Below are 13,732 nucleotides of genomic sequence, written 5' to 3' on the forward strand. Positions count from 1 at the left end.
CCATACACCCATATACACCACAGACTGCACATAACCACATCCCCCCATACATACACCACACGCCCATATACACCACAAACTGCACATAACCACACCCCATACATACACCACACACCCATATACACCACAGACTGCACATAACCACACACATCCCATACATACACCATACACCCATATACACCACAGACTGCACATAACCACACGCCTATATACACCACAGACTGCACATAACCACACCCCATACATACACCACACGCCCATATACACCACAGACTGCACATAACCACACACCCCCATACATATACCACACGCCTATATACACCACAGACTGCACATAACCACACCCCATACATACACCACACACCCATATACACCACAGACTGCACATAACCACACACACCCCATACATACACCACACGCCCATAGACACCACAGACTGCACATAACCACACCCACTACATACACCATTCACCTATATACACCACAGACTGCACATAACCACACGCCCATAGACACCACAGACTGCACATAACCACACACCCCATACATACACCACAGACTGCACATAACCACACACACCCCATACGTACACCACAGACTGCACATAACCACACCCATACGTACACCACACGCCCACACACGATTTCACTGCTTCCAAAAAGCTCCTCCTATGCTTTCATCTCTTAGAATGTGAACCACAGATTTGACATTGTAAAATAAATGATTTTATGTCCCTTTATTAATGTGTTTATTTAATGTTACTACACAGTCAACAGAAACAACCCGAGATATGCTCTTACTCGTAATACTTACTTCTTTTGTGCTTTCTTTATGGACATAGATCCATTTTTCACGATAAAAACCTAGAATAAAATTAATTTTGTTTTTAAAATGTGGCAAATCATTTCAAAATGAAGTTTTAAAAGGAATTCAGTAATTGGACATATTAACAAAACTATGTGACTTCCTGACAAAATTGCTTGTTTGCAAGCATCAGTTTTAAGAGGTGTCAAATCCTTTCACATGAAAAATGATTTAAGCCAGTACTAAAGCCTAGTAACTTGGAAGAAAACTAGTACTATTAGTGACTGCAGTTATGTGAAAACATAAGTGATTATAAAAATGCAATTAGATTACTAATAAATTCTTATGTATCCTAATAAAAAGTTCTATCCTTCCATTGCTCTATATGATATTTCATAGAAATGGGCTTTTTTGGTTGGTTTTGTTGTTGCTGTTTGTTATTGTTTGGTTGGGGGTTTTTTTGAGACAGAGTCTTACTATATCACCCTAGGTAGAATGCCATGGTGCCATAGCTCACAGCAAACTCAAACTCTTGGGCCCAAGCAATTCTCTTGCCTCAGCCTCCCAAGTAGCTGGGACCACAGGCACCTACCACAATGACCAGCTATTTTTTCGTTGTTGTTGTTGCAGTTGTCATTGTTGCTTAGCTAGCCTGGGCCAGGTTTGAACTCACCAACCTCGGTGTATGTGGTTGGTGCCGTAACCACTGTGCTACGGGCACCGAGCCTGTTTTGTTTTGTTTTTTTTTTAAATAGAGTCTCACTCTGTCACCCTAGGTGGAATACTGGGGTGTCATAGCTCACTGCAACCTCAAACTCTTGGGCTCGAAAGAGCCTCCTGCCTCAGCCTCTCAAGTAGCTGGGGCTATCGGCACCTGCCATAATGCCTGGCCAGTTTTTCTATTTTTAATAGAGACAGGGTCTCACTCTTGCTCAGGCTAGTCTTGAACTTCTAAACTCAAGCAATCCACTTGCTCAGCCTCCCAGAATACTAGGATTACAGGTGTGAGCCACTGTGCCAAGCTAGAAACAAGTTTTTTCCCAACTCAAATCTCAGCGCTTTCAGAGTCACTGTAACTACCCTCTCTACATGACCCTATCATCTTCATGCAGTAGTCTCCCTTAGCCATGGTATTATTCCTGCAGTTTCAGTTACCTGAGACCAATCATGGTCTGAAAATATTACATGGAAAATTCCAGAAATGAACTTGTAAATTTTAAATTGTGTACTGTTCTGAGCAGCATGATGACATCTCGGCAGCCATCCTGCTCTGTCTGGCCCAGGATGGAACCCTCCCTCTGGCAGATCCATGCTGTCTACACTATGCCAGTCAGTCACTCAGGGGCCCTCGAGTTATCAGAGTGACTCAAGCAGTACTACGGTGCTCGTGTTCAGGTAACCCTATTGTACTTTACGATGGCCCCACAGCACAAAATGCTGGCATGTTGTTATAACTGATGTATCTTTTATTATTAATCTCTTATACTGCCTAATTTATAAATTAAACTGTAAAATAAGTATGTTTGTAGAGAAAAAATAGCACATATAGGACTGGGTACTATCTGCAGCCTCAAGCATCTACTGGGGGCCTCCAAGGTCTGGGGCCCAATCCACATTTAGGCTTGTCTTGGTGACCTGAGGTGGTGCCCAGAGTCCTGCCTCCCACCCAGACAAGGCTTCCAATGTCCTGAACTCCAGCTCTGACCCTAACTCTTGCACTGCAGTCAGGACACCCCTCTGTGTGGCCTAACTGCTCAGGAGTGAACTGAATTCATGCCCCATGTGGCCCAGAGGCATGGGGGTTTTGTAGGTTTTGTTATCACAGATCTTACCAACTATAGTGGCTGAGCTGCAGCAGTACATGCGGTCACTGACTCAGTGGGCAATGCCGGAAACAGTGCTATTGTTTACACATCTGCGTCATCTTTCATCAGATAGCACTACCAAAGCAGGTTTTTAGTATTTCAATATACTCAACAAGTATAACAAAATCATTAATAAAAATCATCTTACTTTGAGTATTTGTGTTATTTCTAAAATGGTCTTTTTTCCTTTTTTTGGATGCATATTCTCGCTCCTCATCATTGAATATTCCTTCATCTTCACTATTTAAGATACTGAAATAAAAATATATCCTGTTAAAATATTTTTTTCAGGGAGATTTTCAAATTATTTTGTAAGAAAATGCAATAAATACCTGGTTTGCAATTTAGGGAAAAAAAATCAGATTAAATTCAGAAAGTACTATTTAATTTCCCAAACCACAGATCTTGGCCTTAAAATTACAAAGGTAATGTCTAATACATTTTTCTGTTTTAAAAATCTGATGTTTATTCTGGTCCTTCCGAGAATGCTATATCTGAAAATGATGAACATATTTTAGACTTTCCCAAGGATTGTGGTATGTTCAACCAAAGTAGTTTCAAAATGCTTTAAAATGGAGATTAAAAAAAAAACCTATAAAACACTGGGAAAAAGTTAGTGATAATATGATATCTGAATGACTTGCTGCATTCCTGGTGCAAGGTTGAGACTCAGCTTTATTTTTGATTTAACTAAACTTAATGATTACCGCATTCAACATCTTAGTAAGCATCCAGCAAACATGCTGTTAAGGCATTTAACTGTTAAATGCTGTTAAGGCATTTAACTGAAACCAGGTGAAGTTAAACATGTTTTTACCACTCAAATATACTTAATTAAAAGCATTTCTAATATTTCTTCTTTTTATGAAATAAGGAAATAAAAACATAATGTATAACTAAACAACTTGAACACCTTTCCTTTAAAAAAAAATCTGTAAACAGAATCACACCCTCAGAACTAAAGATGAGCAAAATTTTTTATTTTTCAGCTCACTGGTAACAAATCATTCCTGTCCTGGAAGCAAAAGAGGACAAGCTACTGGCTGGGCGTGTGGGAATAACACTTAAAATCAAGGAACTAAAAGCGCTTACTCCCCGTCATCATTCTTTGATGAGAAAATTATATACAAACTCTTTCTGGGCACCAGTATATACTTCTAATAAAAATCATATCAGTTTTCCAAATGACTCTATTTCTTACTGTCAGGACAGACTTAAACAGCACTGGCAAGAGGTATGAACCATTGAGATAAACAAGCGTATATTTGAAAAAGATACTGGCAACTTGAGGTCTTGTAGCATGAAGTGATACCAATTTGAGGAAAGGCGCTGATGCTTCTATCTTACATTTCATCTTATGCTGGCATGCTGTCTATCAATCAAATATAAAACGCAGAAGTTTTCAAATCTGTAAAAGTTTTTCTAACTAAAATCCGTCTAGAATCCATCTAGAAATAATGTGTCCATAGAGTTAGTAACAGAGGGTCATTTTCCCTTACATGTTTATCCAGTTGAAAAAGCTTTCCCCCATGGTGTACCTGGAACACTGTTGTCAAAAAGCAACTGACTCATTACCGTGGATTGTATTTTCAAGTTCTCTATGTTCTACCAATTGAACTATTTGTCTGCTCTTACCTAATACCATAGTATCTTGAGCATTTCTAAGTAGGAAAGCAAAGTAAGACACCTGCAATCACTTTGGCTGTGGACCAATGACGGCTCAGCCATGAGTCCATGGGCAGCTGACAACCAGCTGGAAAGCAGCCAGCACCACCATTAATGGGAGCTAGTCACATACCCAGTGATCCAAGTGTTTTAATCCCAGGAAGCTACTCCACCAAAACAAGTACACAGGTAACCCTAAAGCAGTGGTTCTCAACCGTTGGGTCACAACCCACAGGAACTGTATCAAAGGGCTTTGGCATTAAGAAGGTTGAGAACCACTGCCCTAAAGACACAAAAATCTAAACTGAAAACCAGTCATGTGTCTCCCCTCAACTGAATGAGCACTGCCACACATTCAGTTATGTGAACCAATTGCACAAAGTGAACCAAAAGGAACAAGACATTAAAAAATTCATAATGTATGATCCTTACATACAAAACATCAGAAAAAAATAAGCTACAGTGTTTAGAAATACATCTCTAGATGATGAGCCATCCAGGAAAGCAAGGTGGGGTGGGGTTGGCTTCTGTGACCACATTGGCTACTCTGGTATTTCCTTTGTGACACATCGATTAATTGCAATATTTGTCTTGGGCACTTCTTCTGTATGTATGATACATTTCTTTTTTTTTGAGACAGGGCCTTCAGCTGTCCCCCTGGGTAGAGTGCCGAGGCATAGCTCACAGCAACCTCCAACTCCTGGGCTCAAGCGAGTCTCCTGCCTCCGCCTCCAAAGTTGCAGGGACCACAGGTGCCCGCTACAATGCCTGGCTATTTTTTTTCGGTTGCAGCCATCATTGTTGTTTGGCGGGCCTGGGCTGGATTTGAACCCGCCACCTTAGGTGTATGTGGCTGGCACATTAGCCACTTGAGCCACGGGCGCCAAGCCTATGATACATTTCATAATTTAAAAAGTGAAAAAGAAAAAAAAAAGAAAAGAAAGGTACCTAGGAATTTGGCATACTAGAAATTCTTAAGAGATGTTTATTGCCATGCCTCAAATAAGAAATTAGAGCGTTTTGACTTGGCGCCTATAGCTCAACAGCTACGGTACCAGCCACATACACTGGAGCTGGTGGGTTCAGACCCAGCCTGGGCCTGCCAAACAACAATGACAACTACAACAAAAAAAAAACAGCTGGGCATTGTAGCAGGCACCTGTAGTCCCAGCTACTTGAAAGGCTGAGACAAAAGAATCACTTAAGCCCAAGACCTTTAGGTTGCTATGAGCTGTGACGCCACACCACTCTACCCAGAATGACACAGTGAGACTCTGTCTCAAAAAAATAAAATAAGGTTGGCACCTGTCGCTCAATAAATAGGGTGCCAGCCTCACACACTGAGTGGTAGGTTCAAACCCGGCCCCAACAAAATTGCAACAAAAAAAACACCTGGGCATTGTGGTAGGCACCTGTAATCCCACCTACTCAGGAGGCTGAGGCAAGAGAATCGCTTAAACCCAAGAGTTGGGGGTTTCTGTAAGCTGTGATGCCATGGCACTCTACCAAGGGTGACATAGTAAAACTGTCTCAAAAAAAAAAAAAAAGAAATTAGAGAGTTTAAAACTAAAACACACACACACACACATATATATATGTACACATACACAGAGTAGAACCTCTATAAGTTGACTACCCAAGGGAGTAACAAACTGGTCGATATGTGGAGGTGGTCCATATGAGGAACTAGACCTTTGTATCTGTGGTACATGCCCAGTCTATGAAAATTAGGTCAACTTAAGAAGGTGGTCAATGTAGGGAGATGGTCAGCTATGGAGGTTCTCCTGTATATGAAAAGAAAAACAAAATGATGAGAAGATAAACTAAAGGAAGACGAACCAAGTTCAGAAAGGCAGGCAAGTCAGTCTCAGATCCAAGGAATGAAGTTGGGATCCAGGTTCTATGGATGGTTTGATCTGCATTTTACATTAAACAACTGGCAGAAAATAAGTACGCAAGCTTTCACCTACAAAACACAAGACAGCAGACACAACACAGCTGTTAACCCACAGACCTTGTTACCTGAACTGGAAATGGGAGATTTTGTTCTTAGGCCCTAGATTAACAAAACATATCTAAAGCCAGCACAAAGCAAATAATAATTTAATTTAATCTGAAAAAAAGTAACTCAGGTCCCTGCTCCTGGAAGATAAATAAATCAATCATCAAAACCAATTTCAACAGATTTGATCCAGAGTTAGAGTTTTCTACCTTTGATGAATGTGCCCCTCCCTCCATTCAGACATCAGACACTTGGAAGCACCCACTGTGTTCAAGACATTACACAGGAATGCACTGGGGCACAAAGAGGAATCGGGAAGGTCTTGTTCTATGGGGATGTTGCATTTAGGTAAACAAGCAAAATATGCTGACGATAATATTCTTAGGACATTTTGAAAACTAACTTGGAGGAGCTGGAGAGAGATGGGGAAGGGGGTGCATATAGAGTATACAGTGACAGAAGGAACTTAAAGATCTGGCTGACGACATAGATTCTTAAAATATACTCTGGCCACAACAGTAAGAATTCTTTCAAGTGAGAAAAACCTAATCCAACTGGTGTGAACAAGAGGAACCTCCTTACAGAAGCAGAAAAGTCTCAGACCCAGAGAGGGGCTCAAACAATGTCACAGACAACAGAATCTTCTAGCTCAGCTTCCTGGGGGCTCTGCCCCAATTCCACAGCACCTCCCTTTGCAGCTTAGGTCTCATCACCAAAACACCCCCCCTAAAGAGTAGGAGCCTATTCACCAACCCTGCAAACAACAGTCCAGAACTGGTGCCCTCTGGCTGCCATTACTCCACTGAGATGGCACGTATACCTGGCTTAGACAAGACCACCTGCTCCCACCTGCCAGCAGGTAGCAAGGGGAAGAACCATGGTGCTAATATGGTAAGTGGGCTGGAGACAGGCTATACCAATAAACAACCAGCTGCCCTTTACTCTTTTTTTTGAGACAGGGTCTCAAGCTGCCACCCTGGGTAGAGTGCCATGGTGTCATAGCTCATCGCAACCTCCAACACTTGGGCTCAGTGGATCCTCTTGCCTCAGTTTTTCTATTTTTAGTAGAGACAGAGATTCACTTTTGCTCAGGCCGGTCTCAAGCAATCCACGTGTCTCAACCTCCCAGAGTGCTAGAATTATAAGCATGAGGCACTGCCCCAAGCCCCCTTTACTCTTTAAATGTGCTGTGAGCTATTAACAGGCTTGCAAAAGGAATGAACAAAACTAAGTGAATACAATGTATTCACTTAAAATCCAAATAGATAACTATAATTACAGATCATACAACTAATTAAGAAAGAGATGCCCATCCCCTCTAAGATGCACAGTGCAAACTGTGACTATTCTAGAATTTTATAAATGAACTATTCTTATCCTCTCAATGATTTTTATAAGTGTAAACAAAGAACTATAACTGCTTTTAAAAGAATCCTTCAATACTCACTCTTACAAACTAAATAAAATTTACCACTTTTCCTCTTCCAAACTGTTAAAGATCACAAAGAGTTAAAGTAATGGTGGAGACAAGGCTGTTATAACATCTCATTCACTTCCGAAAAAGACCCTGCCCTATAAAAGCAGGTGGTGTGAGAGCTGACAGCACCTTTAGGTGAAGAGGCAGGCGTGGCCCACACAGCATGGGGTGCTTCATCCATCACACCCTCCTGAGACCCTACCCTCAGGCAGTGCATACCCTGCACTGATACACTCAGCATCTAGGATGAAGTGGGAGGGATGAAAATTTTTCACACTACTATTCAAAATTTGAACCAGTACAAAATTTTGGAAGATAATGTGGCAACACTAGAATTTTAAATATGCAATTCTATTAGGAACTTAGACAGTTGACAATTATGTAAGTGTCAAATAAGAATATACAATAAAATCAATGACTAGAACCAGGACATTTAATAACCTGAAATAAGTATGCACAAAAATATACACAGATAATCAGCGCTATACTATACAAAATAGAAAAAAATGTAAAGAATCAAAATGTCACTGGAAGTTGGAATAAATAAGCCGTGACATGTTAGAAAGAATGAGGTAAACCAACACACGCCAACATGGAACAACTTTCAAGAACTAAAAAGCAAGAAAAAGGATGCACACACGAGGGTATCAGAAGCTCACAGAGAAGGTACATGACCTGCAACCCTGTGGTCCTGCTCTGGGGACAAACCCAGGACCCAGTGCTCACGTGTACAAGAAGATGCATATTCATGTGTCACCACAGCCAATGGATCTCCAGTCTCCAGCTGCTCAGGTCAGAGCTCTGCTGTCACTTCTACCTTCAGTGCACCCCATGCAGCCCACCTGTCCACACTACCTGTAAAACACACCCAGGGTTGGGACCCTTCACCTCTGCCATCTCTGTTTTCACCAAGCCACCTCGTCTCTCAGGAGTTAAGGCAAGGGCCTCTGAGGAACTGGGCCACCAGCAGTGTGTTTCTAACACAACAGCCAGAATGACACTATTAAAACAGGAGTCTGAGGAAATCACTTTTCTGTCCAAAAACTGTTTTGAAGAGACAGGGAAGAAGTCTGAAATAGCGTAGAGATGAGGGGAGCGGGAAAACCTTGGAAATTCCAACGTGGACAGCAAGCAGACATGTAAATGAAAATCCAACAAAAAGACTGAATAAATTAAATGCAAAGGAAAGACCCCAGAAGTACCACCCTAAGGCTGGGCTCAGCACACTATGTGTGACTATGTAATCCCTCATTAAACGTCAGCTTCACCAAAGACAACGAGTAACTTCCAGTCTATCCTCAGCAGTGCTAACAGGTAACAGGTCCCTAAGTTTGCAGTTCCAGATTGCAGGTTTATAAAAATCATGCAATCTCTGTCATCCAACACAAACCTGCGTGGTGGCAACACTCCTAGGGAGAGCAGATCAAGCCTAATCATTCACACACCACCACTTCCCCACCCCAAACCTCAAAGCCCTTCTCAGGGCTCCCTTCTTAAGTGTCCAGTTAGCCTGTAGCCCTCCCTATTCCCAATCCAGCCTTCTGCACAGAAGGTGCCACAGGGAAGCACTGCTCACTTCTCCCCTGGTCCACTGAGGTCTTGAGCTGGCTGCCCCCTCACCAGGCTGCACACAGCCAGCCTACCAGCCCTGCTGCTTATTCAACGCACTTTCTTAGATGTGGTTCCAGACAGATCCTCTGTGCTCCACAGGAAGACACTGTGTGTGTTCTAACATGTGATGTCTTTTAAATGAAGACTTAAGCATTTAAAACAATATTTAACATTTGCTTTATCATCATAAATCTCAAGGATATTACAAAAGTTGCTTCAAAAAGCAGCTGAGTCAAGATTCAGAGTCTGAACTAGCTGGCTACTCCTTCCATGCACACACCCATTTACAAAAAGAGAATTAATAAAGTCAGCTGCAATCTTCATTACCTAGACTACTTTCACTACAGTACTTTTTCTAAATTTAGAAAGCCCACTTTAAGTCAAAAGAAATGGGAGGAAGACAGGGCCATTTGACATAGTAATTTAATATGGTGGTTACATATTGTGTTATCCTTTTTATCAATTTTCAGTTTGAATTTAACTGGCTTTTCGTTCTAGGGAAAAGTACTGCTTGCCACAGCACTGGGTCACCAACAGCCTCTCCCACAAATTCAGATTTGCATCATGGCAAGAATGGAGAGAAGCTGGAGGAAGACAGGGAGAAAAGGCAGAGAGGGAGGGAGAGGGTCCTTGGATGTACAAAGCAATTGGATGGGATGCACGGGCAAGTCTCACTCATCCTCCCTTCACCCCACGGTGGTCGCCATCATAACACCTTCAGTCTTGGGGAGACACCTGGACCTTGTCTCTGAGCAAGCACTTCTGCCAGCAGGGCTGACCACCTCAAGAGGGTGTGTCTGTAGGGAAGAGTGTGGCAGACAGAGCCACAGGGTTCAGAATGACAGAGGTTCTCATGCAAAGAAATCATGTCTCAAAAAAAAAAAAAAAGAAATCATGTCTCCACTGTGTTATCTAATTTTCTATTCATATATGAAAAAAATCAATTCTCAGGTATTTAAAATGTATTTGGGAAGAGAACATATGAGGAAAAAACAGAAATGCAAATTTCTTAAGGTAGAAATACCAGTAACAGTGTATTTCAAGCGTTATAGCTTTTTAAACTGCCATTCTGTAACTTATTTCTCCGTCATAAAACAGTGAGGGACTTTAAGATCTCCACAGTTCATAATGGCCACGATGGGCAAAAATGTGAGATATCTAACATTTCTAGATAGACTCCACTACCTTTAAAATTAAATAATTAGCTATAAAAATTATAAGACAAGAAAAAATTACCTTAGAAAACTCATAAATGCGTAACATTAATTATCCAACACCAAGAGCATAAGTAATAACAAACCTTAAATAAATTTTACAGCCATAAATATTAAATAAATCTCAGAATGGCAGAGAGCTGCCACAATGTAAGCTTAAAAAAATATTACTGTGTTATCTTCACTACAACTAAAATGTAAAATTAATTTCTGCTTCAAACACTATGAAAACTAGTCTCTGGTATAAAGCTACTAAACTTCTGTCAGAAAAACATATGGCCCACGAAACATACGGTCGACAATTATGTACGTGTCAAATAAGAATATACAATAAAATCAATGTCTAGACCCAGGACATTCCACAGGGAAGGGTCTCAAGACCTTCCCCATTCTCCAAATTCTCAAACATCCCCATAGTAGAGACTGCAGTTTCACACTGTAACAGCCGCCTCTGTTCCTGTGCTCTACATAGTGAGGTGTGGGTGACATCATGTGTAACTTCTGGGCTGTGCCACTGAAGAACGGGTGTGTCTCCCCAACCCTACAGCCGGGATGCTGATGTGGTGGGTAACACACCCCCTGGACCACACAGGTGGCAACAGAGCAACAAGACAGTGTTACCAGCAAAGTCACTATCAATTGAGGCTTTCAGGGAGAACAATAAATTTCAGTCTCGGGTAAACCACCATTATTTTGTCTCTGGCATATGCCACCAAACCTATGTCTTTCTAATTTCCTCAAGTCCCTCAACTATAATGATACCTATTTCTCAGATTATTGTGAGGATTAAGTATTTTAAATGAAAAGAAGAAAGCCACCTTTATGTGCAGATATCAGGTAACCCACTGGCCTCATTCTCTGGCTAAATAACTTGTTTCTTCATCCTAGCAATCTAGGTGTACAAGTCTCAGATTACAACTTATGGAGCTTTGCAAGGACTTGAACAGCAGATGAGGCTATGAATGCCAAGGTTCTTTAACTCACATGCTGTGACTAATGTCACACTGGTTACTCTCTCTTCCAAGTTCCTGACTGCAGGACTCGCATCTCTTCCAGCCGTCTTCTGTTTTAATCCAACTCCATCCAGGAGACCTCCAGTCTTGACCCAAAAATGGCATAGTTCTATAAAAAATAGTCATGTTTAAAATAATGTAATTAACAGAAGTTTCTGCTCATTTAGAACATTTATCCATTGGTTTTAAAGACTTAAGTTCTTACTTAACATTTAAGTCTGCTTATTACTTAATAGAAAAGATAACATACTATTAAAGAAAACAGTACATGTACTAAAGCTGTAAGATGGGGTAAGTACAGGTGAACGTCCCTCAACAACACTGCGTGCATCAAGAAAGGTTTACCAGGGGCGACCCCAAGCTCCCACCTGAAGATCAAGCGCAGGCAGGGAGCAGACAGGAGTGGGGACGGCATTCCACACACAGTGCACTCTTGCTGCCAAAGGGGCCTAACCCAGCATGAGTCCACACTCTGAACCTCTAAGCAGTTCAACCTGGTTGAGCTGAGAAAAGAAAGCGGGTGAGGAGTGGCTATGGCAAGCACGGAGAAGTCACTAAAGCCAATCAAGTCCAAGGACCTCACTCTGAGGACAACAGAGGCCAAGAAAGGGGATGATGCAGGAAGTGACAAAGAATGCAGGATCACGCCCAGAGAACACACAGGGGCCCAAAGAGCACAAAGGAGCTGGAACTGGAGGTACAGCAGGAAGAGCAGAGGGCAATGTTCAGGGGGAGAGTCCAGTGGCACTGCAAGGCTGGCTGGATATGTGAGATGTCACAGAGACATCCAGATCTGGTCTGTGGCACCAGGTTCTGAGGTAAGGCACATCGAGGCAACAGCAGGCCTTTGCTGGAGGGGAGGAGGTAAGAGACGCTGATTTCAGCTTTGGACATACCTGTCACATCTGACATATTAGACTCAAGGAATAAACACTCCAACTTAAGAAATTATGCAACATAAATTATGAAGTTTGTAACTCCTGAGTGAGACCTTGGACTCTAGCTCTCCTCCCTGACTAGCTCTCTCCCTCTCGGCTAGTGGTCTCACTATCACGGTGCACTGACATCATAGTCTGGGAAGCTTTTAAACAGTACGATACTGGGGATGGGGATGAGGGCTAGGTTTAAGGCTTCTTTAAAGGTCCACAGATGACTCTGACACCCCATGAGGGCCAAGAACAGCCTTTGATGTGCACGCTGCTGATTCAAATAGCACTTCCCCAGAAAAGCTTCCCAATGCCTGTCCAATAGCTCCCTTCTGTGGCCTCTGAACTCCCAATCAGTCTCTCTGGGGGCACCTAGTGACTTCACAGTAGTAAGGACTGTCTGGAATTACTGATGTGTTTGCCAACTGTCATCCTCCAAGACAATATAATGTCCTCCTCAAATTTCTATCCCAAGTACCTTGAACAATGGCAGGCACACAACAGCAACTCAAAAAATATTTATATATTGAATGAACCAAGCAGTAGATAGATCCATGGCTCAGAAGAGAGGCAGGCTGGAGAGAAATACAGGAAAATCACCATCATTTAGACAAGAATGAAACCCACAGAAACAGTATCATAGCTTGTGTAGAGTGAGAAAACTCCAGGAAACACCAAAGTCCACAGGACCAAAGAATGAAGATGCCCCAGAAAGAAAACTGAAAAGGAAGAGCCAAAGGTAGAGGAGAAAATAGGAAGTCAAGACAAAATGTATTTTAAGAAAGAAATGACGGAGGAAAACGTTATAAAGAAGCATAGTTGCTAAGAAGTGTAAATCAGACACAACTTTAGCTACAGAAAGACAGCTGATGCCTCGAGCAAACAGTTTTAGTAATGTGCTCGGATCAATCCAAGTAGACTTGGAATCTCTTATAACATAGAAGGTTTACATCACACACAGCGTGTGAGATGCAAGTGTCTACACAACACCCTCCAGCTATTATATATTTAGTATAAATAACAAAAAGCAGGCTGCTAAATGGGCATTTTACACTATCTTAGAAGAGACAGATTACCTCAAACAGCACACGTCTGATTTTCAAAAACATTCAGATATAGGCCTGAGAACATTCCCACCAAAGCAGCAAGGACCCT

General features: G+C 41.8%; 1 protein-coding gene across 2 annotated transcripts in view; it reads right to left on the minus strand.

The window, feature by feature from the left end:
* The window catches only part of FBXO25 (F-box protein 25), a 35,076-nt gene extending 23,320 nt beyond the window's left edge, over positions 1 to 11,756 (minus strand). Inside the window, exons 1-3 of one of the 2 annotated variants that reach the window (XM_003797281.3) lie at positions 11,623 to 11,756; positions 2,818 to 2,921; positions 814 to 863 (exon numbers count right to left, since the gene is read on the minus strand). In XM_003797281.3, the coding sequence (XP_003797329.1) occupies positions 814 to 863; positions 2,818 to 2,921; positions 11,623 to 11,756 (288 nt within the window). Of the gene's footprint in view, positions 1 to 813; positions 864 to 2,817; positions 2,922 to 11,622 lie in introns of those variants that run through there. The other variant, XM_023517583.1, reaches the window with a different exon arrangement.
* Positions 11,757 to 13,732: the final 1,976 nt, after the last annotated feature.

Source organism: Otolemur garnettii, unplaced genomic scaffold (assembly GCF_000181295.1).
Source record: "Otolemur garnettii isolate 467f Iridium unplaced genomic scaffold, OtoGar3 scaffold00114, whole genome shotgun sequence".
Classification (NCBI taxonomy): Eukaryota; Metazoa; Chordata; class Mammalia; order Primates; family Galagidae; genus Otolemur; species Otolemur garnettii.